The sequence below is a fragment of the Prunus mume genome, linkage group LG1 (assembly GCF_029339155.1).
Source record: "Prunus mume cultivar Tortuosa linkage group LG1, ASM2933915v1, whole genome shotgun sequence".
NCBI classification, from domain to species: domain Eukaryota; kingdom Viridiplantae; phylum Streptophyta; class Magnoliopsida; order Rosales; family Rosaceae; genus Prunus; species Prunus mume.
In genome coordinates this window covers 7805128-7829698 of record NC_142698.1, presented here as the reverse complement: position 1 = coordinate 7829698, position 24571 = coordinate 7805128, and the positions used below count along the sequence as shown (strand labels likewise).

General features: G+C 38.1%; 2 protein-coding genes and 1 pseudogene across 4 annotated transcripts; 1 reads left to right on the top strand and 2 right to left on the bottom strand.

Moving 5' to 3' along the window:
• The first annotated feature begins 1055 nt into the window (after positions 1-1055).
• Positions 1056-2516, top strand: LOC103332672 (putative ETHYLENE INSENSITIVE 3-like 4 protein; annotated as a pseudogene).
• Positions 2517-5062: 2546 nt separating this feature from the next.
• BST1 (DNAse I-like superfamily protein) lies at positions 5063-9729 on the bottom strand. Its single transcript, XM_008236442.3, has 10 exons — positions 9330-9729; positions 9137-9236; positions 8990-9064; positions 8305-8392; positions 8057-8161; positions 7349-7937; positions 6496-6689; positions 6233-6341; positions 5941-6089; positions 5063-5710 (listed from the first exon to the last, which is right to left on the bottom strand). Exons 1-10 carry the CDS (start codon positions 9423-9425, stop codon positions 5488-5490), a joined length of 1728 nt encoding a protein of 575 aa, XP_008234664.3. The 5' UTR covers positions 9426-9729; the 3' UTR covers positions 5063-5487.
• Positions 9730-11149: 1420 nt separating this feature from the next.
• LOC103333585 (2,3-bisphosphoglycerate-dependent phosphoglycerate mutase 1-like) lies at positions 11150-15804 on the bottom strand. 3 transcript variants are annotated; one of them, XM_089043979.1, is made up of 10 exons: positions 15573-15804; positions 15444-15490; positions 14908-15149; positions 14563-14786; positions 13517-13635; positions 13266-13422; positions 13037-13138; positions 12838-12957; positions 11873-11932; positions 11150-11675 (listed from the first exon to the last, which is right to left on the bottom strand). In XM_089043979.1, exons 3-9 carry the CDS (start codon positions 15146-15148, stop codon positions 11888-11890), a joined length of 1008 nt encoding a protein of 335 aa, XP_088900105.1. In that variant the 5' UTR covers position 15149; positions 15444-15490; positions 15573-15804; the 3' UTR covers positions 11150-11675; positions 11873-11887. The 3 variants fall into 3 exon arrangements, with proteins under 3 accessions (XP_088900105.1, XP_008234676.1, XP_088900103.1); XM_008236454.3 differs by lacking the exon at positions 15444-15490 and having other exon boundaries at positions 15573-15803; XM_089043977.1 differs by lacking the exons at positions 15444-15490; positions 15573-15804 and adding an exon at positions 15267-15396.
• Positions 15805-24571: the final 8767 nt, after the last annotated feature.

The window sequence follows — 24571 nt, the reverse complement described above, 5'->3', positions numbered from 1 at the left end:
AAGGAAAAAATGTTTTTGTGTTTTTGGCTTGAAAGAAATGTTGAGTCTTTGTAGAACCACAACCACACCCCCCACCCCCCCAACCAAAAAAAGGCCAAGGTTTAATAGATGGGAGAAAAAGTCAACAACAGAAACTTTTGCTTTATATTTTTTGAATTTTACCATTTGGGTAAACTCTCTAGCAGCAATGACAGAAGTATCATTCTTTTACCTTTTTTTTCATGGGGAAACGAAAGTCTCATTCATCATTGTAGAATTTTCTGGATATAGCTCCCTGAACAACAACAATGAGACTAAAGTCAATTTTGAAAGACCAAAAATGCTGTCCTAGGATACGACAGCATATATTGGTACAACATTGAAGCAAATTCATGTAACTTCATTTCTATCTCTGTTCAATTATTACTTTCTTGCATGTATAAACGAAATCTGTATGATATCATAGAATGCCTCATGATCAGATAATGAAGGGATGCATGATTGAGCATTGACTGGGGGATAATTTTTGGTCAAGTTTTTTTTTTTTTTTTTTTGGGTTTTTTTCCAGCCTTGGGGAATGTCATAGTTCTGACTTGGGCCTTCAGCAACCAAAAAGGCCCGCAATGATGAAAGTCCAGCTCAAATTCATGGCAACCCAGTAATCTAATAATAACTTTGTACCTCATGATAAGCTCCTTGCATCCATGAATGAGCGATACAAAAGCCAATACACCAGTGTTGAATTATTTTTCTCTTTTGTTTAGAAGAAGGCAATAGTGTTATTTTTTTCTAACTCAAATTACAGTGTGTGAAATGGAGAGAACGTCGCATGAACTAGGAGGAAGGACCAAGTCTATATATCATTCATCATCCCCTCTCCAATGTCCAAAGTCCAAACCAAAACGCATCATGAGTTTCTTAGTACAGCAATTTCTTACGCATGCAATATGTTTCACACCGCCTTTGGGTTCTTTTTAGTTGTTTATATAGACAACTTAATCAAAACATCATGGCCATGCATATTGCGTAGTTATATCAATTGGGGTTATTTGGTAGAGCAACACAAATAGGTGGTAGAGTTTCATGGAAAAGTTGATCCTCTAGGCCTCGGAGTGCTAGCAGAAGATGAAGAAGAAGTTGAAGACATTAGCTATGGTGAGCTCAAGAAACGAATGTGGAAAGATCATATGCGGTTACGAAAGTTCAAGGAGGATCGAAAAATCATAGAAGACGAAGAAGAAGAAGAAGAAGCCGAGACCTTAGCAAAGCAAGAGGCGTCTCGTCGGAAGAAAATGGCAAGAGCCCAAGATTCAATACTCAAGTACATGGTGAAAATCATGGAGGTTTGCAAAGGAAAGGGCTTTGTGTATGGGATTGTGCCTGAGAAGGGGAAGCCAGTGACAGGGTCCTCTGATAGCTTGAGAGAGTGGTGGAAGGACAAAGTGATATTTAACCGAAATGCCCCAACTGCCATAGCTGAGTACTTCCCAGCTTTGATTTTTGATCAAGGTGAATTGGACCATGGCTCTTATGCTCATCTTCTTCATGAACTGCAAGACACTACTTTGGGGTCTCTGCTTTCTGCTCTGATGCAGCACTGTGTGCCTGCACAGAGGAGGTTCCCATTAGAGAAGGGCTTGGCTCCTCCATGGTGGCCTACAGGGGAGGAGCTTTGGTGGGGTGACCAGGGGGTTTCTATAGATCATGGTGCTCCTCCTTATAGGAAGCCTCATGATCTTAAAAAGGCTTGGAAAGTGAGTGTCTTGGCTGCTGTGATCAAGCACATGGCTCCTAATTCAGATAGGATGAGAAGGCTTGTGAGGCAGAGCAGATGTTTGCAAGATAAAATGACTGCTAAGGAGACTGCTATTTGGTCAAAAGTGGTCAATCAAGAAGAAGTCCTTCTGCAACTTACTGAGACTTGCCTCAAAATCTCTGACTCAAATGAAAAGGAGGATCAGAAATAAAGCCCTTCTGGCCTTAGTCAAATCAAAGGCAAGAATAATGGGAAGCGGATGTGCAGCTTGCCCAGCAGTGAAAAGAGGAAGAGTAGCATCTTTGATGAAGAGGCTTGGCAAAATGGTCAGGGCTTGGAGAGTTCTGAGTTGGGTTTAGGGTTTGTGGATAAGAAATCAAAGGTAGACCATGAATCTGCATTATGTGCTTAAGGTGATGGCCAAGACCAAAGTAATGTTTCTGGTTTATTGGCTGAGGGGAAATTTCCTTTGATTGATGAATTCCCTATTGATACTGGTGTTATGAGTATGGTGGATTGGATTAATATGGAGCTGCAGAAGGCCAATCAGATTGATCAGAACAGCGGTGCATTTGTAATTAATGGTCAAGTTGGGGTTGAGGTTTCTGACACTACAGTGGGAGACTATGGAGCAAGCTACTGGGGAGGTGGTATTGAAGATCTGGCTATAGATGGAGCATTTGATATCCAAAGGGGAAATATGGATTTAAATCTCTGTTCAGAAGAAGAAATCTCACATAATCAAGAATCAACTTCAATTTGGGATTTGGGATATGATTAGTGAAGCAATATATATCAAAACTATATGTACCAAAGAGGGAGTAGCTATCCAGGTTGCACTAATTTTTCAGATTTTTTGTTGTTGTTCCAATGCATCAATAACACTATCTCTACGAAAAAGATGTAGTCAATAAGATTACTAATTTATATTTACTGAACACGTTGTTTACCACATCACTTACGGTCATGATCATGATAACATGCCGACCACATTATTTAGCAAATCAATTTGGGATTAAATACTTAATGTAACACTTTTTTCATTTTAAAAATTGAACTCTTCATATTTAGGCTTTGATACTAGTTTTAAAGTCAAAACGATTTTTACAAAGGCATGAACAAAGGTAAATGTAAAATGGAAGTTGATGACCTAAACTAAAGTAATTAGTGGAACCCAAGTAACCAAAGTGAAAAAGAAAAGTCAATTACTAAATTTTCTGAAAAAAAATTCTTCTGATCAATTAATTAGTTTGATTGATAGGGAAGGATATGAGCTAGGATACCATGTAGAGCTCATGAACAGTACAAAAGAACCTGCATGTAGGAATACAGCCTTATTAAAATATTTTTAGGGAAAATCACATTGGACAAAACCTTGAGGTAGGAAAAAGAATGCCACACATGCATTGGACTACAAAAGAGTCAAAAGAACAAAGACCAAACTAAATAACACATAGCACAATTACAAGCTCAGCAAATAACATCCCAACACAACGTAATACTGTCAAAGAAAAACTTCTATGCTTGCATAGTTCTTTGTACAGTGCCAAACAAACGTGTCATGAGTGTCAAGAACAAAACCAATAGAAGCACCAAACTCCATCTTCCTAAAATCGGACAAAACAAAGCGCAACTACAAGCCCAACAAGGAGCATCCCACCACAATGTAATAATGTCAACGGAAACCGCCTATGCATGCATAGCTCTTTGTACAATGTAGAACAATGTGCCATGAGTGTCAAAGCAGAGCCAACAAAAACACCAAATACCATCTCCTTATTTCTTAATCCAAACTCCTAACCGACAAGTTAGGGGGGATCAAGATTGGCCTCTTAGTATGACAAACTTCCAACAGAAGATCATTAGAGTAGCAACATTTATTGGATGCCAAGCCCACAAACGCTCGAGCGAACACATGAGGGAGACTTGGGAGACCCTTCTAGGTTGGTCTTTATTGCCTTATGAAAAAAAATTTCGATGCTAATTCTACGCTTACCAGAAGAATCCATAAGCACAAGGTGTCTCCCGAAAGATTGCTCAAGATCAACAAGGGCTTTATCACCACCAGGATCCGCGGTCCCCATCACACATAAATTAGACGAAACTATAGAGAAGGGTACATATATGGCACCCACATCTCGAGCCACCAAAAGTCTTGGCTAACCCCGAGAAAATGAAGGTCAAAACCAAAGAACCGAGATTGCAATAGATCCATATAGCCCAATAAAAAAAACCCAAACGCCCACCTTTGCTAAACCTCTAGCCTGCAACAACAACAACACCGATATCTGTCCCCACTTTACCACCCGCCCAATCCGTCAGGTGTGAGGTTTTTATCACAAAAGGCCTCGGTATTAGTTAGAGTGTGGTAATTCTATTTAAACCCATTTGTTTTCTTTCACTCCACCGATGTGGGATTCCAACACTCCCCCTCACGTGTAATTACACGTGAAGATCCACACATCGGCAATTGAAACTCAGAGGTCGGCTCTCATTGGGCCCACTTGTTTTCAATGGAACTCAGAGGTCGGCTCTTTTCAACCTTCGTTGGCTTTTTTTTTTTTTAAAATATTTATTATTATTATTTTATTTTTTTACAAGCGTCGTTAGCTTGTACGGGCCTTGGCTCGATACCATGTTGAGAATTTGGATCTGCCGTTGGGTCCCACTCTAACAACACCGACATCTGTCCCACTTTACCACCCGCCAATCCGTCAGGTGTGAGGTTTTTATCACAAAAGGCCTCGGTATTAGTTAGAGTGTGGTAATTCTATTTAAACCTATTTGTTTTCTTTCACTCCACCGATGTGGGATTCCAACACAACTCGCAACACAAGAGAACACACTCCACAAATACCAGAACAACGAAGAAGACCACATAGAGAGCCACCCGCACCTAAAGGAAACCCCACAGAAAACCATTGCACCTTGAAGATAGTACCAACAACAAAACCAGACAAAACCGGAGACACCGTGCGACAATGGGCTACACCCTTTCCATGCGACGATGGTCAGGCATGGATCATCACCCCATATTCTGATAGGCTTGTGACAACAGCGGATCAAAGAAGGAAGAAGAAAAACCTAAACCCTAATGTTTTTGCTCGGCTCTCCTCACATGCGAGAGAACGACCCCTGAAAGCTTTATGGCTGAAAGGATTATATGAAGATTCAAAAGTAATCAAATAAAAAAGATTCAACAAATGAGGGGGAGCCACAAACTAGCACTTGGTCTAGTGTTACTTCCATTTTCAATGTTAATAGGACCAAATAGACATGCTCATAGGCCCGAAGAATCTTAACCCTACAGTTGGGCTTGTGCCTAGCTTAATTATGAGAGAGTCAGTCCGGCCCATCCAACACTTACGTCCAAAAAATCCCGTCTCTAGATAAAGTTTGGGCTGGCTCAGCCCGACCAATTTTCTTGGTCTACATCTAGATGCACATACACATGCACAGAGTTGCTTAGTGAAAATATTTATCTTTTGATCTATATACACTTCGATAGAGCCTCATACTTTCATTAATTTTCGCTAGTTCCCTAACTAGTTGTTCATTTGGAGAGGTATACCACACTCACATAAGTGAGATCCACTTATGTGAGAGAGGTGATGATGTACAATGCTTACTCTTTGTTCTATCTTGTTTTCACTAATCATAATTAAAAAAAGAAGAACAAAAAGAGAGTTGAAGAGGGAGGCAAGTAATAAATCCTAAAGTCCCTATACAATATTCTGATGGATATGTTTCTACTAAAACTCATAAAAGCTATGTCTCTGAGGCATGCATTCGTCATATTCAAGCCGTGGAGCGGCACACGAATAGCCCTTTCTGAATCTGTTGTTTTTGCTTCTAAGAACATCAACTTCCACTGAGAACACAGCACAAACAGGCCTGTGGTCTGAGAATCTTGACTCCCCTCGAATATAAGATAATTGTTCAAAGCCCTCACCGCGCCATAGTATCCTATCACACCTGTAGTATATATTCATTTGAAAATCAAATATACCACGATAGTAGTTTCACAATAATTAACCAAACTAAAGGGTACGTAATGTTCTCTTGCTAGACTTATATCGCTAAACCGTGAATCTTGACGATACATTTTATAGATTCCCACTAGTATGACAAGAGAACATTTCTCTCATCAAATTAACGTTTGATTTAATTTGTTGTAGTAAATTTAGAGAGGAGAGGATTGATACCATGCAGGAGTTCGTCGTTTCTTCTTGGACTTGGCAGTTTCTCCAGCATAAGAGTCTGAATTATGAGAATACTTGTAAGTGGGGGCAAAGAAGATTTGCCCCTCTTTGAACCCACTGAATACTCTCCCAGCCTCTCTCTCTATATTCAACTGCATTAGTTAATCAAAATCAACACATTTAATTGTAATATATAAGAATAATATTTAAAGCTGTATGTTTTTCTTTAGAAACTTGACCAAGATTGTGCGCAAGAATCCACGTAAGTCGTCTAGAAAGGCACACTACAACAAACCTGATCCTTCTCTAGAAGGGTGTCCCAGTCATTATCCTCCAACAAAACCCTTGTTTCCTCATAGCTCAAAGCCATCCGATAATTCAAATCTCCAAGCCATAACATCCGACTGCAACAATTATACATAATCAGAAGATCACAAGTTATTGAACCATGCATGCATGAAAGTCAAAAGGAAAAGAAAAAAAAGGTGAAATGTAAAAGCAAAGCAACATTAATTTTTCCTGCTACTATCTTCTTCATATATCGTAAAACGTACGTACTCATGATCAGTTATTCTTTCGCAAGGACGACGATTTGGATTCTTGCAGATCTTGGGGAATTGTGTGCTTTTAAGGATCTCAGTCACATCTGCGTTCCTCTTGAGCTCATCACCTTCCTTCTCCCCGGAGGCCAAGTGACAGCACACGAAGCAAAAGCTTGTTTGGTGCAATGTCATGCTTATTGATATGCATCCCTGCAGATTAAAATCACAATTCAACGATTATCAGGCTATACATATAATATGATCATTAAACATCCTTGTTATTGTAGTGTATTAGACTGAAAACTATTTGTATCATATTTTCTGATTAAATACTAAGACTATGATCTGATTTATTTGGATTATTGGTAGAAGGAGCTCAGGTAAGAAAAGAGAATGCAGAGAGCTTGGAGAAGAAGACAAGAAAATTGAGTCTATTCTCTCACTTAGTCACCCACAAGCTGTGCAGAAAAATATATCTATTGGGAATAGAATATTCCCATTTACATCATTCAAATCTAGCCATCAATTTCACTATCCTATGAGATAGCTAAACCTGGCACAATTCATTACTACAACTAAGGGTACATCTTAGCTGTCCATTGGACTATGATCCAATGGTTCACAATTAATTCAATACGAATACTCAGCTAACACACTTATATTTTAGCAATAATATGATCATTAAACATCCTTTTTATTGTATTTTATTAGACTGAAAACTATTTGTATCATATTTTCTGATTAAATACAGTGGAGACTATATGTAAATAGGCACACCAAAGTTGGAATACTGCAATTTGTATCATGTCAACTGATTATTAGTGGTCAGATGTCACGGTACAAATAATTTTATCAAAGTTTTTACCAACCTTATTTCCGAGGCAACCCATTATTCCTCTTCCTACAGTGGAGACTCTGAGATGGCCAATGTGATGAACCAACTCTTTTCGAACCCAAACCGATAGGAAAATCCCTACCATCTTCTTGCTTGTTACAAGGCGGTAATTCATGTCGCCAGAGGAAGACGGGGACTGAATCCCAGCAATTGCAAGAAATTCATCTACACAACCATCACTGCCATAAATGCCTCGAGGAGAAGCTGCTGAGTCTGATTCACTGGTAGCATCACTGAGCTTTCTTATTCTCCGCCTTTCTTGGTATGGATACTCCACAGGGCAGTTGCATGACTTGAGAAGGCTACTGTTTACTTTGAAGCTTTTTCTGAGAGCTTTTAGAGAAGGCTTCTGGAAGATGTTGAGACTGCCTGGGGACTTGGATTCCTTGGTGGTGTTGTTGTTGGAACCCTGGTTTGATGAATCTGAAGAAGAATGCACATTGGAGCATGCGTTTTGGGGTTTATTCAGTGCTTGGTTTATGAGGGCTAGCCATTTCGCTGCTGGTTCATTGTCCTCAATCACTAGAACATTTCCAGCACTTAGAGGAACAATTTCCTGAAACCTTATAATAACAAGAAAAATACAAATGTTAATTAATTAGTCTCATGCTACAAAGGTTAAAATCTCTGGGTTTTTTTAATAAATTTTTTTAAAATTTTTGTGAGGCATTTTCTTACGTACCCTAACACATAGACGTCCGAAGAGCCCTCCACCTGCAAGAAATCTTGGAGGTTGAGGCCATTGTTAGGTGACTTTCCTCCCACATTCCATGTCGCCACAAATATCCTGAACCCAAATTAACCACAATTTTTGTTTTAAAAAAAAAATTAACTGAAAGCAACAACTAAATTAATTAAACTCTATGTATTTATATACAACCTCCTGTCTTAGTCTCTTAGCTAGAGATGATGATAAGAATTAATTCTTACCGGAATTCTTTAGTCTCAGTTGCTGGCGCCATAGAATGTTCAAAGTTAGATAGGTTTAGGCTTTGAATCCCGGGACTAGCCTGCCTATCTGATAGTAGAGATAAGAAAATAGCATCATCTTTTACAATTTTCATTTTGCTCATCAAATCTCACAAAGTCTACTTAAATCATGATTTTTCTACATGCTAAGGCCTAAGGGTCGAAATCAAGCAAGAAAATCTCCAAGTTTAATTAGCGAAATAGTAATACTTGCTCGTCATCAAAACTATTCACTTATGTGATGTATGACTGAATATCTTATCTATAAAAAATAAATGAGGTTGCAAGTAAACCTAAACGTAAACAAAGAAAACATTTGTCATATTAGTTGGATCCACAACTTTGAGATTTGTTTTGGTACATGTACGATTTGTCTTTACTTGGAATACAAATATATTACCAATTAATAATCAAAACAGATTGTTGTTAGGTCAGCTACCAAAATGGGACAAGAGGAGATAAGGGAAATTTCCAGTCCATCTGTTTGTCGTAAGTGGCCTGTCTCTATCATTTAGATTCAATCTAGGGCTGACCCATCACCCATCAATTAAAAATGATTAACTACACAAAATCACTTTCCAAAACATGATGTTCTAAACTTAATTCATATCTGTAATAAATTATATGCATGCATAACCCAGCATACCTGAAAAATTCTTTCTCATGATAGGAGTTGCCTCCATGAAAGCTTGTCTCCTAGCAGCAATCTTTTTCTCCAAATCTATTAAAAACTATTTAAAATATAATAAAAAAGAAGGCATATGTATATATATGTATGAGAGATGGGAGATACCTAGATGATAATCAATGCCATCCCCATCTGATTTGAATATGTCTTCGTCTGAGCCTTCGCGTCCTGTTCTCTTTACACCAAAAAGCCTAGGAATGATAGACTTCATACAAAAACATGGGGAAAAAAAAACAAAATAAATAAATAAAAGAAAAAGAAAACTAGAAAGAAAAAAAACAATTAATAAATAAAATACCTTCTTTTTCTTGTCATTCTTGGCAGAGTTATCATGCGTGATGTCGGTGTCGTCTTTGGTCATTTCGACGTTGGCATCTCCACAAGAGGAAGACATTCATTCATTGATATATATTCTTATATATATATGATATATGCATCAATTCATTGTGTCACACACTTTGAGCGAGTGTGTTTTTTGTAATTATTTAATAATTTCTGAAATTAAATTGCTGAATTCTTTTCTGGGTTTTGAGGTGTTCTTGAATAATGTGGCTGTAATTTTCTTTTTTTGGCTTTTGCTGGGTTTGTTTGATGTGATTAATGATTTTCTTCTTCCTTGTGTGTTCTGTTTGGAAGGATGAGATTTCGGCGCCAAAGCTTTCGGAGAATTTAGGCCGGTAAAGAGGAGAAACCGTTAGTCTCGGCGACACAACACATTGTCGTTGTCATTTCACCCCAATTCATTTATCTACACTGTTTTCTTTTTGGAATATTACAATATTATATATATTCTATACTTTTTATGTGAACAATTAAAATCAAGTTCTCAGTCATTTTATATATATAGAATTTCTCCTATGCCCCTTCTGTTGGCTTTCCCAATTCATTCGTGAATAAGAATTCAAGGGCTAGAAGCGCTCGCTTCTAGCCGCTTCGCCTGCTTCTTATTATGGCAGTTGGCGTGGCGGAAATGAACGAAAAGCGATATGAACGTGCAATTTTCAAATAGATTGATAGACAGCCTGATCTGTTCTGATGGATCGAAAGAGTAGGAATGGATAGAGAGGGAATGTCCGCACGTTACTATTATCTAATAGACACCCCACTTGGTTTCTAACCTATGTTAGATTTGCACTTTAGTATGTATAATTAAAGATAACTTCAAGTAACATACAAGTTGGTTACATGCAAGATTTAAGAAACATCATTCCAATTCGAATTAAAGACGAGTTCTTCCCTCCAAACATCAGTAGATCGATTTACTAATTAGCTATACACGATGGGCATATTTGGTGTATAAAATTGGATTGGAATGGAAAACTCACAAGATTCAAAGTAAATTGAAGTATGCAGAGCTTAAGGATTTTTCACTTGTAGGGATAAGAAGGAATAAATTATAAGGTGTTAATTTCATACCATTTTTGCGGGGATTGAAATAAGTTTGCGTCATGAATAATCCATATTCTACCTTCAACTTAGAGAAATTTTGAAGGTCAGCCTCCGTATCATCCACATAAACGTGAGGTACCAAAGGTGGCCGAGAGGAACCATGGCTCGAAATTAATTAATAATTGAGGTGCACATTACGGTCAATTCCAAACTTCTTAAGACAAATGCATGCACTAATTAAGCTTTAAGCTTTGGCTTCGTCTTATTCATAAGATACGTCTTTTTGTCAACACATCCTGCACTTAATCCACCCACTTTTGTAGACCTAAATGCAGTTAGAATACAAGGTCAATCTGTCCCCTTCAGATTGAAAGAGCTCATCCATATAGTAGCTTTCAAATAATGGATTTTATAGAGATTTGACATGATAGTGTTTATTTATTTTAGATACTGAAAAGACAAGAAACCAATGTACGAAACACAATTAGACATAAATAATGGGTTTTCTTGTCTAACGATTTTGTCTAGTCAAGAACGATCAATGATTCTGTTACAAGTGTGACAACATAACATACATACCTTCTCGAAAACACTCATCCCTAAAACAGAGCCATATATAAGTAGGCCATGCAACATAAGAGTTAAGTTGTAAACTCATAATATTTTTCAATGGTATTCTAGCAATCAATTTGAGACTCAATTGACGCTTCAATTTTTCGGTCGAGAAAGTAGCATCTAAAAAGTACTTCCAAAATTAGTACTTCAACATTACAGCTACATTAAAAGGCAGCTACCATTTTGTTTTTGGTATTAGAACTAGAAAAAAAAGAAAAAAAAGAAAAAGTAGCTCCTTTCTGACTTTTGGAAATCAAACACAAGAGGCAGTTCGAATACATCTGTCTCAATTGTCAACCATCGCCTAACTATCTAACTAAAGTTTCAGAAATAGCAGCAAAATCATGGCCATGCCCTTTGTAATCCTTCAACATGCCCACACTCTAACATACAATACACGTTTCAACATTGTTAAGTATGATGTGACTTTTCTTGTTTTTCCAATATCTTTTGACGTCAGGAATGTACTGAAACTACAGAAATTCAATGCCTTGTTTTAATTAGTGACTTCTGATATGCAAATTGAAAAACAAAAATTTGTACGGCACAGAGCTGTATTCATATGCTGCAGAATTCCAGGCATATGTCCTTCAATTGTTTCATAAACAGAAAAAGCCCCCAAGTAAAAATAGGTTGTCCCCTGAGAAAACAAGCATCTCGTGAACATTGAACTACACAATCAATCCATATCAGTTGAAGGTTGACATCCAACGTTAAACATAGTTATACTGTGTATAGGACACAACTATACCAAAACACTAAGCACTCAATTTGTTAAGATCAGGTCTTTCAACAAGTAAAAATGTTTCAGTACAGATGTTCCGTCAAGGAGGTTACCTGCTTTTATATAGTTCAATGTGACTTTTTATCCAATTCTTGCCTGTAGAGAGCTAAACTCTGCTTGCAAAAAGTGTAGAAAGCAGTTAATGAAATATCTGGAAAGGGTGACCAGAAAAAGAGAATCACTGGACTAATAGGATTAAGCAACAAAAAAGTAGCTTGCATTGGGTAAGTTAATTTTAGTCCAACAAATCAATATCTGCCAAATTCAGAAAGAGAAAAAAGAAAGAAAAAAAAAAAAAACTTGGAAATTGAGGACTCAACAAATACAGCAACGGCTAGAAAACTGGTGAAACAGAAAATAATATACGTGTACTGTTCATCCTCGAGCTAATGTCATCAGTCTTCGCATGACCAGGAAACTGGTCTGAGCATTTGAAAGTCAAATTAGTGCACTCACATAGTTCTCAAGCCCAAAGGGTGCCACAAGCTGAGCCACACTAATGGGCTTGAATAAATATCTGACCCCACCCTAAGTTCAATGGAGTTAAGCTCACCCAGGCTGATGAGCCAGCTCGGGGCAAGTGCCATGAGCTATTATACGCTGCCACCTCTGGGAGGAGCAGATGGACATAGATAGACTACAGCACTAAGCTTTATCAATTTTTTATGTGGGACTCAGTTTCCAAGCTAGCCTAAGTTCCAGCATTCCCACATTGGTTATGAAACAACTAAGAGCATTACTCCTTAAAAAGGTGGCCTTCTCCAAGAACTTACTCGACTTCTTTCATTCCACGTGATTCTCTAATGGTCTCTCTCAGATGAGACTGTCTTGTTTGCAAAAAGTGTGAATTTTCAATTAAGTTTTAAGATCAAGTTGTCTAAAGAAGTTTGAAATTTTAAATGAGACTAGTGTTCAAGGGCTAACACACAGATTTTGAGTGATTGTATAAGGTAAGGTTACAGACAATTGGCTGCATGTTTGAGGATGTCAACAACTTAGACGAGCAGAGAGTAAATACCTTAGTATAAGCATAAACACCAGGTTCTGTAGGTCCAACTGGACTTCCCCTCCTCATAAACTTTTCCTCCTTATGAATATAAAGCAGTGGTACACCGGTTGATAACTCTAAGCTAATAACCTGTTTGTACTGAGAATTATTTTCCACTGATATAAAGTACCGCATGGCTGGTGAGAAATTTTAAAAGTATGTTCATTACCTCCTGTGAAGTTAATCTCTCAAGATACATGATTATAGACCTTAACGAATTCCCATGGGCAGCAACCAGCACGTTCTTTCCAGATTGTAGTTTTGGTTCAATCTACGATGCAATTTCTACTTGTCAGGTTCTTACACATTAAGAAGAGTCAAGAACATAGTAACACACACTCAGCTTCTAATGGGAATTCCATGTGAATATCAGATAATAGAAGAACTAATCTGCTCACATGTTCTTTAAAGTAGGCTACAGCTCTTTGTGAACACATTTCCAAGCTCTCGCCGCTTGGGGGAGGAATATCATAACTTCGACGCCACTCATGCACTTGCTCCTTTCCATATCTTTCAGCTGTCTCTAGCTTATTAAGACCCTGTAATTCACCATACCTATAGAAGACAATAGCTAGTAATGCTATCTACTCAAATTTTGTTCAATGTAAAACGATGTGCAGGTAAAAGAATAAAGCACATAGAAAAGTACATTCTTTCGTTCAATTGCCAAGCAGTTACAACTGGAATCGATTGCTTCTTAGTATCTCCACTGTAAATTTGACTCCATGTTTTCGCCTGTCTACTCTCGTTATGCGTAATGATTGGTACCTGAAAAGCATAACATACATAACTTCCTTTTATGTAAATTTGATTTCCATAACAGTTTATATCTATTTCTCTAGGAAATAGCAGTCTAATTCATCTAAGTTAGCATACTGTTAAAATTCTTGATATTAAATGGTTAGGTCCAAGTCAGCTTGTTTAACCTCTCTTTCAAGTCTGTCACGTCACACTGTTTACATTATTGGGTAGCAGTTAACATTAAAATCAGAAGTACACCCCACCTGTTCGACCACAAACATAGTAAGCAAGACTTTGGAACTGCCCCTGGCAAGTATATGTTTTGCAGCTAAAACTATAAAGAGTATAGAAAAAAGAGAGAAGCGACCAGATGGGCCAGAATTACCATTTTCACGAATGAGCATTCAGTGGTTTTTTATTATCTACACCATGTAGGCAACAGAGGATTCTAAAAAGTCCAAAAAAGAAAAGAAAAAAAGAACATTTAGGCAGATATCTCCAATGGCATTGACCAAAAGTCTCAAAGGGTTTGCATATGACTTCATATAAATTGGACACCACATGTAATTAGTGAAATTCAATATTTACAAGATCTTGCTGAAAACCTTTAGCCATACTTTCCATTCTCAAAAACAACTGTTGACTGTGTTCTATGCATAAACACTACCAATGCGATGGAAACATCAATAATTAACGCTATCTCTATAATTAAATTTGAGGAGCAATGACCCTTTTCTTTGAGTTATGTGGCACCGTACGTCTAGGTCCCAAATTCAAATCTTTCCACAAATATGATTTAGTATACATTCATATCTTGATGCTTAACACGCTCCACATGTGTTGAGTAGTGAATCAATTATCTACTCAAACGAGTACTATCTTTGATATTAAAGTTTCAGTATCTCTAAAGTCAAATTTGTACAAATGAAAATCTCAGTATTTGAGCAAAGATACCTTCTTTCGGCGGTGTTGGGTCATGGCAAGCATAGCTGTCATCTGTGCACGAATCAGCGAAGATGTGAAAATCATATCTATAGGGATGTTGCTAATTCTCTTACCGGCTTCTATTGCCTCATCTACACCTCTCTTGGTTAAAGGCACATCAACACAACCGGTGAACAAGTTCTTCTCATTCCACAAAGATTCACCATGACGAATTAGTATTAAAGCACTTTCAGCTACAAAAGGGAGAATATAGAGTCAACAATTAGCAGAAAATTCCCTGAGTCTCAAAAGGATAATTAGTTTGCTAGAACAAAACAAACACACTTGCTGTCTTGTGAGAATTGTTGGTAATACCTTTCGAGGTAGATAAAATTGGATCAGTTGTTGAAGTCTGAGAAGAAGATGCACGAATTACTTGCAGTTTACACTGTCTAGAACCACATTGTCCTTTTCTAAGCAAACCCACATCAACCGCAAAATTTTTGGAGACAAATCTGAAAGACATCTGCCTACATTTGCTCATAGAACCGGTGTCACCAACAGAACCATGGAGCTGAATTACCCCAACAGGATGGCGGAAAGCATTCGCAACCATTCTGATAATGTCCAAAAAAAAAGAAGAAAAAAGCAATCAAAGCAAAAGTTAAATGACCTCGCAAACCATATTGACCAAACATTTTCGTTCTACAGAGCTATCTATTAATGACTAATACCTGGGACGTAATTCCATCATCAACCTTATAATCATCATTCAATTGGGTCATTTTATAAATTTCCACAAAGCTTACTTCACTGAAAACACATAAAGCAGGTTTTTTTTTTTCCTTTCCTATTCATTGCAATAAAAGCTGGAAAGTTAGAATTAACTACACAAGACACAGCCAACTTACCTGAAAAACAGAGCCAGATCGAAGCAAGGAACAAAATTGAATTCCAACTACATGTTAATGTAAAAGAAAATAAAGGATCATGCTTGAAACATCCAAGCAATTCAAAAATAAAGAACGAGCAAAACTTACATGGATATCAGATGGGTTTGTGGGGGATTTGAGAGTGATCTTGATCTAAAAGCTTTGGAGGGATCAACGCCTTGTGAAGATTGAAGCGAGGAAGGAAGGAAGCGACAAAGACGGACAGAGATGGCGCTTTTTCCAAATTCGCGGGGGAACACAGAACCAAGAAAGAGATGGCGGAGTTCCTCTTCAGTTTTCCCCACGGCAAAACCTTTTCACCAAACCCCGAGCCTAACGACGTCGTATCCTCCTTGTAATTTGATTTTAACATTAAGGTTTTTATCACCGGTGCCCTGAACTTTTTAAAAGTACTTATCTTAGTCCGCAAACTCTCAAATCAAATTAAGCTGTACACATCAATTTTTTTTTGTTTTTTTTTAATTTTTAATATTTTATAATTCGAAATTGTACACATAAATTTTAAACAGATATTTTCAACTAAATATGGCTCGTTTTAGTCTTAAAACTCAAATTTTTGCTCAATAAGGTCATATTCTTTCCAATTAGGGTTTCACATTTGGAGTCCATGTAGAGAGAAGATAGCATTGTTGAGCAAATTGTGTGAGCTGCCATAGGTGGATAGGTTGTATTTTGACGAAAATATCCCTTTAAAGTTGGTAAGAGACCAATTTTAATGAAGCTTTTGACGAGATGCGATGAGAGGGACCAAACTGATGTGTGAATCAAAATATTAAAGACCAAATTGATTGATTAGAAAGTTTGAGAACTTAAATGAGAACTTGTGAAAAGTCCAGGTACCATTTGTGAGAAAAATCTTTTATGATATACTAGTTGTGTAGAAACACTTGTGTGAAACGATTTTGCTATCCCCGGTCAATCATGATATGTCATGTGTGATAACTTTTCCATGTTGTAGACTGTGATTGGCTGAAGATAGCAAAACAATGCTATCATTGTTTTTCTACTATTTGTGGGTTGTGCTTTGTAATCTTTGTTATATATGTTTGTGCAAATTTCTCACAGGAGAATATTCGTGAATGAATATTCTTTCTTGTTTGTCCCTCCTTAGATTCCCTGCAAGCTCAAGAAAACAATCAGAAAAACACCGGTGTGGTGGTGGCCAAGGGCCCTCCGATGAGAGTGCGTGCATGCATGTGTGTGTGTAATCTCTAGGGTTTTCCAAAGTTACATTCTTTGTCTTCCAACTTTAGCTTAAATATCTTTTCCTTTCTTGTAACATACCTTTTTCCAATTAAGGAATGAATAATTGAGAATTATTCCTCTCCTAATTAATTGAGTTGAGGGAAGTTATGGAAGGAAATAAATAGATTAAGGGAATTTATGGAATTTATTCCCTCAATCTAAATAGGTAATTCCCATATTGAATATATTATTAAATTAGAATATTGATTTAAATAATATATTCTTAGGGTTTGCTTCTTTTCCAAGTGGTGCCTCTTGATTGTTCGTTGGATTTATTTACTCCCACAAATGGCCCCCCACTGCATGTCTGTCACATCCCGGGATTGGCTCTGCCGTAGCACGATATTGTTCGCTTTAGGGTCCCTTCTCTGTCCTCACGATTTTGTTTCTGAGAGCTCACAAACAACTTCCCAGTGGGTCATCTATCTTGGGATTGCTCTACCCCAAACTCGCTTAACTTCGGAGTTTCCATGACTCCAAAGCCAGTGAGCTCCCAAAGACTTGGTGCTAGATGGAAGTGGGCATGTACATATCAGACACATCACCCCCTCTCCCTTGGTCAATGTGGGATGTTACAATGTCATGCATGAGGCATGTAAGAGATGTGAAATACTCACTAGGCTTTTTAATTCCTAATTGCAGCTGGGCTCCCTCTGAGAGTTGAATTTAATTCCTCCTTGGAGTAGCCGATCAATATGCCTGAGTAGCCAATCAACCAAATTGCTTTGGTCCTCAACTCTCCTAGTTAGCTCGTCAACCTTGTGATTGAGATCTGCTTGGATGTTTAGGCAGGCATGAGAGAATTGTGTGGAGCCAAGTTAATGATAACCTAAGATGTCTCCAGAAGCACGAATAGGTGCAACGTTTAGGGGTTGTGGCGGCAAAGGTGGGTGTGATGACACCTGCTCCAAGATCGGTCCAAGCATGGCGGTGGTGGTGGCATGGAAATTGCTAGTCTCGATGTACTGTGGGGACTTGGTGCCGCGGTGGAGTTTGTGGCCGCCGTCTTGCTCCTCATGGTGATACTTTTTACCATGGTTGTTTCAAATGCTTCGAATGGATTTGATAAATGGAAAGGAAACAGATTTCCTTATTGAAATTTGTGTGAGCTTCGCTTTGAGTATATTTTGAGGCTCTCAATGAAAGCACCAAAATGTTTGTGCAAATTTCTCACTAGAGAATATTTGCGTATGAATCTTTTCTCTTGACCGTTCCCTTGCTAGATTCCTACAAGACAAATGGCAGTCAATGGAGAACCATCGGTGTGGTGGTGGCCAAGGGCTTTTCAATGCCTAAATCAGTAAAATGGTCTCGCAAGATGCATATAATATTGAAAGGACGGAAATAATTCTCTATGGGAGAGATGTGTGTCGTGGGAGCCGAGTAAGCAAGAGAGATGGTGACAGTTTGGGCTAGTCAACCACGAGTGTGAGAGGGAGGAATTCGGCTAGGGGGAGAGAGAGAGAGTGTGTGTGTGTGTGTGTGTGTGTGTGTAATCTCTAGGGTTTTCCCAAGTTAGGAAGAAGTTTAGATTTACATTTTTTGTCTTCTCCTCTTGTTTAAATAGCCTTCCATCTTTGTAACTTCTTCTTTTCCATTTAAGGAGGGAATAATCCTCCTTAAAGAGAATTATTCATTTCTTGAATAATTTGATTGAGGGAATTTATAGAATTTTTTTCCTTCAATTTAAATAGGTAACTTCTCTATTAAATTTATAGTGTTGCTAAATGAATCTTAAAATTAATTAAGTACACCCTATGATCTAAGTACACCATAATATTTTAATTAAAATGTAATATTAACTAAGTACACCATGTGTAACTTCCAAAAATACCCCTGATACACTAGCACACAAAGTAAAGAAAAAAAGATTAAAGTCTTTGGAAAGAAAAAAAGAGAAACATATCCCACCAATAGTCGGCTCCTCCAGCAACCGCAAAGTGAAAGAAACCAAACGCCAACATGTTTCATTTAGCTAATAGCTTGTATACCTCAAACGCTAAAGTCCTACGTGCATAAAAACCACAGGGCAAAACCATAAATTTTTCGACAAGTGAGCTAGCTAAATTTTTTGGCTAAAACAAAAGTATGCATTAAATCAAATAAACCATGCAATTCATAGCTACATTGACTAATTTCCAATAAGATTTAACATAAAACAAATACATATTTAATGCAATAAAAAAATACAAATTATCAAAATGAATTTATATTTAACAACATAACTGAAAATACATATTTCAATACATCACCTCAGTTGCAACCACAACCACGTCTCAAGAAAATCATCTTCTCGTTTCTTATACAACAACATCAGTATCCTTTTTTATTTTCAATATGTTCTCAACCATCATTTACAATAAGGAATTATCAGAGGCAAGACAATAATTCAAGTTTAGCAGATAAATAGAACAAAGAAATAACATCTCACTACTACGTTTCACCATTTGCGCGACGAAAGATTGCGCGACGAAGAATAAGTCGTCGTGCAAAACATACTGGCGCGACAAAATAATATATTTGTCGCGCAATCCATTGAAAATTTGCGCGACCAAATTTTTCGTCGCTCGAAATGTCTTTGCGCGACCAAAAAAATCGTCCGCCAAAACAGAGATAAAAAGCGGGGAATTTTTTGGTGCGAACTTTGCGCGACGAGAAATATCGTCGCTTAAGAAAACCTTGCGCGACGGTACATTTGTTCGTCGCAAAAACGGACAGAACCCAGTGGGTCCCTTTATATGGCGGTAAAAACTTGTGCGACGAAATTCTTCGTCGCAAAAGACAGCTTAGCGCGACGGGAAGATTTTTCGTCGCGTAAGAGAACGAGGATATTTTATTTTTGGCGCCAAAATTACCTGATTGGGATATTTTTTTTGCGCGACGTACAAACTATTAGTCGCGCAAACTTGGAATTTTACGCGACGATTACCTTGTTTTGCGCGACGGAATGTTGTTTTTTGCGCAACGACGTTGCGCGACAAAGGTTTGCGCGACGGAAAATACCAGCGTCACGCAAAAGTTAGATGTCGGCAGGTGATTGCGCGACGAAAAAAAGGTTTGCCCGACGGACGATTTGGTTTTTTGCGACGGAAGTTTGCGCGATGAACTTATGTATTCGTCGCGCAAAGTCCTTCTTCTTCATATTAGAATTCTGCCATTGCAGAGGCAGAATGCAAAAACAAAGCATTCTGCCTCTGCCTCTCTCTCAACCTCTCTGTCGCTGCTGGGACTTCAATACATTGATTGGGTAAATATTTTTCGTCATTAGTTTAAAAGTATTAGTTTAAGTTCGTACTAAGGTTTTTTATTTTGTTTTCGTTAGGGATATTTGTAATTAGTGATTGGTGGAGAACGATTGAGAAGATATTTTATTCGTTTTATATAATAATAATGTTAATTTGTTATGTTTAAATTTTTCTTGTGAAGTTATATTTATATTATGTTGTTAAATTGTGTGTAACGTAGCACAATCTGTTGTGATGTACGAAGTTAATTAAAATTAACTTCGTGCTTTTATTTTTATGTTTAGTAACACTTAGTTTTCCGTTCGAGATTAGTTGGATTTCGTACATGGATGCGTAATACATGACTGCGGTCCAATTAATTCTTGAATTGTCCCATTATTTGGACAGTTTGGTAATGCATAGTGTTGTCACGTAATCTATGGCTACAGGATTAGGTTTCGATTGTGGATATTTCGATGTCATCTCGCACGTTCTTCGGGTGGTACGTAGGTATTTATACCTATGGCCACCTCAAGAATCTATGAGCGAGATGTCGTAAATTCATCCACGTCGAAATCTAATCTCATGTAGTCGTAGATTACGTGGCGGAGTATGCATTCCCGAATGGGATAAGACCCTTACCGGAGGCATAAGGTGACATTATAACTTCGTATGAACTTGTTGTGATTGTTGTGTTGTGATTCTGGTTTCAGGAATTATGGATGAAGGTGGATACAGAACCCGAACAGATGCGCAGACGAATACTTGGATGTAATCGAGGATTTTATTGAGTTTGCACGTAGACACAACCTGTGCAACTAGAATCCGTTGTCCTTGTAGGAGGTGCAACAACACATTATGGGAGACAATTGAAAATGTTGGATTTCATTTAGTAAGGAATGGAATGATTGAGACATATAACATTTGGAACCTTCACGGGGAACAATTAGAGCATGCTTCCTCTTCAAATGCCACAAGAGTGGACAATGTTCAACCTATTGTGGATGCTAATGATCAAGTCATGGATATTATACAGGATATTTTTCCATTTGTATCGTCCAACATGAATCAAGAAGAGAAAGATGATGTGCCTACACTAATAGACAGTGCGGAGTTTGAACAATATGAAAAATTGTTAAAAAATGCCAACCAAAAGTTATACCCGGGGTGTGAGAGCTTTTCCGTTCTCACGGCCATTGTGGAGCTAATGCACGGAAAAATAAAGTATCGTATGTCGAACCTGTGTTTCGATTACTTTTTGGGGGTTTTCAAGAGAATGCTTCCGACGGACAATTGTTTGCCGAAAGACCATAAACAGGCGCAGAAGGTGTTGAATGGTCTTGGATTGGGTTATGAAAAAATCCATGCTTGCGAAAACAATTGCATGTTATTCTACAAAGAGCATGAATCGTTGGATACATGTCCTATATGCAATGAGTCGAGGTTCAAGATGACATCTCAGAATAGGACGACTAAGATCCCACAAAAAGTCATGTGTTATTTGCCCCTAAAACCTAGGTTGCAGCAATTGTATATGTCGACGCATACTGCCACAGACATGAGATGACATAAGAAAAAACGGGTAGACGATGATGTGATGCGACATCCTGCAGATGGGGAGGCATGGAAAGAGTTCGATCGAACGTTCCCCGAGTTTGCTACTGATCCCCGAAATGTTAGATTGGGACTTGCCACTGACGGATTCAATCCGTATGGGGTTCTAAACCAACACCACAGCACTTGGCCGATTTTCGTATTCCCATATAATTTGCCGCCTTGGAAATGCATGAAAAAAGAATACATGATGATGACTGTTTTGATAACTGAGGATCCTGGGAGGTCAATCGATGTTTGCTTAAGGCATGGTTGATGAGTGAAGGATTTATGGACAAACGGTGTTCGCACGTACGATAAATCAACTGGGAAGATGTTCACTTTGTGGGCAGCAGTTATGTGGACTATGAATGATTTCCCAGCATATGCAATGATTTCTGGGTGGAGCACAAAAGGTTATATGGCATGTCCTGTATGTAAGGAAGATGTAACTTCTGGTTGGCACGCTAGAAAAGTTTGTTACCTTGGTCATCGGAGATGGTTGCCATGGGACCATGAGTGGAAGGAAAAAGATAAAGAGTTCGACGGGAACACAGAGCATCGCCTTAGACCCAGAGAATGGTCCGGTGATGAGATATTGGACCAGCTTAACCGGTTGGATTTTGCTCCTTCGGGAAAACAGTTAGTCGATCGGACCTTCTACACATATGAACTGGACGCACAAGCCTATGTTTTTTGAGCTCCCATATTGGTCGAAACTAAAATTGAGGCACAATCTAGATGTGATGCATGTTAAGAAAAATGTATTCGACACATTGGTGGGCACGATTCTAGATATCGAGGGGAAGACAAAGGACACGATCAAAGCTCGTCTTGATTTGGAAAGAATGGGCATACGAAGGGGTTTATGGATGAATAGGGACAATGATAAAGCTAGAAGGGATCTTGCATTCTTTTCTATGAAACCGAATGACAAGAAAGAGTTTCTAAAGTTTGTATCGTCAGTAAAGTTTCCCGATGGGTATGCTTATAATATCGCACGTTGTGTGAATGTTGACGGGGGTAAATTTACTGGACTTAAGAGCCATGACTGCCATGTGTTTATGCAACGCCTACTTCCTGTTGGTATTCGACATCTATTGCCGGAAGATGTAGTGAAGCCAATCATTTTGTTGTCCAGATTTTTTTCCCAACTGACGGCAAAAACTTTGCGAAAAACGGACATGTTTCAGTTGCGCCATGACATTGTCCAAGTCCTATGCAAGTTTGAGATGATATTTCCTCTAGCATTCTTCACAAGTATGATGCACGTGATGGTTCACTTGCCAGAAGAGGCATTACTTGCTGGTCCTGTCAACTATCGCTGGATGTATCTAATAGAAAGGTATATAATCCTTATCGTTTGTGTATGCATCATTATCACATGCTTGCTAATTTGTATCATATCGTTTTAGTTTGGCAGGCTACTCGGAGAGCTGAAAAAAAGTGTACGCAATGGGCGGAGCCCGAAGGATCAATCGTAGAGGCTTGGGTTCAATATGAGTCGCTTACTTTCTGCGAAATGTATTTAAAAGATGTGGAGACGGTTTTCAATCGTCCTCAGTGCAATCATGACGGAGGTATGAGAAATGAAAAACTTTCTGTTTTTGCCCAAAGCGCACGACCCTTTGGAGATCCTGGACGCGGAGAGTCGTTTTCTAGAAATGACATGGAGATAGCGCATTGGTTCGTGCTGAACAATTGTGATGAGATCATGGGATACTTATATGAGCATTAAGAGATGATGAAGCGAGAACATCCATCACATTTGGTTGCTCAGAAACACCGTGAATTGTTTCCACAATGGTTTTTGGATTCTGTAAGTTATCAGTGTTTGTTATTTGAGAAATATAAATTGTAGTTTTTAATTTTGTCAGACTAACATATGAATGGTTTTGTGTAATATTAGGTGAATAAGCTGAAATCATCGAATTCCCCAACTTACAGTGATGAGTTATATAACTTGGCGTTCGGCCCGATTCGCGCTGAATTGTTCTCGAGTTGTAATGTCAACGACGTCAAATTTTTGGGCGAAGCACGAGATGATAAGTTGTGTACGCAAAACAGTGGTGTCCATGTCCTAGGTGGAGGCGAAAGTACGGGCATTGATTTCTATGGCAAACTCACAACTGTCGTGCAATTGCTTTACAAAGATCGATACCAAGTGATCATGTTTAAGTGTCGATGGTTTGACACCAACCCAAATAGGCCGGGAAGTGTTAAAATCGATCATGGCTTACTATCTGTGAACATGAACAGAACTTGGTATGATGACGACCCTTATATTTTGGCAAACATGGCAACACAAATTGTGTATCTAGATGACCCTAAAGCCGGAAGCGGTTGGAACGTTGTTCAAAAGATGGATCATAGGAACGTATGCTATACCAGAACTAGACCCAACTGACAACGACGTCGACAATGTGGCTAACCAACGTTTAGAATCTTCAATGGAAAATGATGCGGAAACACTTCGAGATACTAATGTTATACAAGAGCCATTTCAAATACAAGGAGTGTCTTCAATCGAAATACCAATTCAGTCAATTACAATTGACCTCGGTGATCTTCGCGATACGATGTTGCAGTTGGCCCGAGCAACGACGATGATGTAGTTATAGAGGAGGCGGAGGAGGAGGAGGAGGAAGAGGATTGGGAGACCGAAAGTGATGATAGCGACGATAACGAAAGTTATTATAGTTCAGATGATGAATGATGAATTTTTTTTGTAATTTTATTATGTTAGTGGACATATTTTGTGTAATGCAAATGTTTTCATATATGTACTTCTTATATCCAAACATTTTTTTTTGTAATTTTACAAACCATTGGTAAATAAATATATCCAAGTAATTTTAATAATAAAGTTTAAATTTATTTTGACAAAAAACTTTTAAAAAATGAAAACCAAATAACCGTTAAAAATGAATACAAAGAAAATAAGATTATCAATAATCCTTCAATTCTCAAATCAAAAGAAAATAGAATAAATCATACTTTCATACAATTAATTATACGTAATGA

What these genes read in the sequence shown, in the direction of transcription:
- BST1 (XM_008236442.3), bottom strand. Translation starts at nt 9,425, where the DNA reads ATGTCTTCCTCTTGTGGAGATGCCAACGTCGAAATGACCAAAGACGAC. An exon ending in TGGCATTGATTATCATCTAG is followed by an intron (nt 9,065 to 9,136) that starts GTATCTCCCATC and finishes AGTTTTTAATAG; the next exon opens with ATTTGGAGAAAAAGATTGCT. An exon ending in CCCTTCTAGAGAAGGATCAG is followed by an intron (nt 6,090 to 6,232) that starts GTTTGTTGTAGT and finishes TAACTAATGCAG; the next exon opens with TTGAATATAGAGAGAGAGGC.
- LOC103333585 (XM_089043977.1), bottom strand. Translation starts at nt 15,304, where the DNA reads ATGATGATTATAAGGTTGATGATGGAATTACGTCCCAG. An exon ending in ATGATGGAATTACGTCCCAG is followed by an intron (nt 15,150 to 15,266) that starts GTATTAGTCATT and finishes GGACATTATCAG; the next exon opens with AATGGTTGCGAATGCTTTCC. An exon ending in CCCAACACCGCCGAAAGAAG is followed by an intron (nt 13,636 to 14,562) that starts GTATCTTTGCTC and finishes TATGCTTTTCAG; the next exon opens with GTACCAATCATTACGCATAA.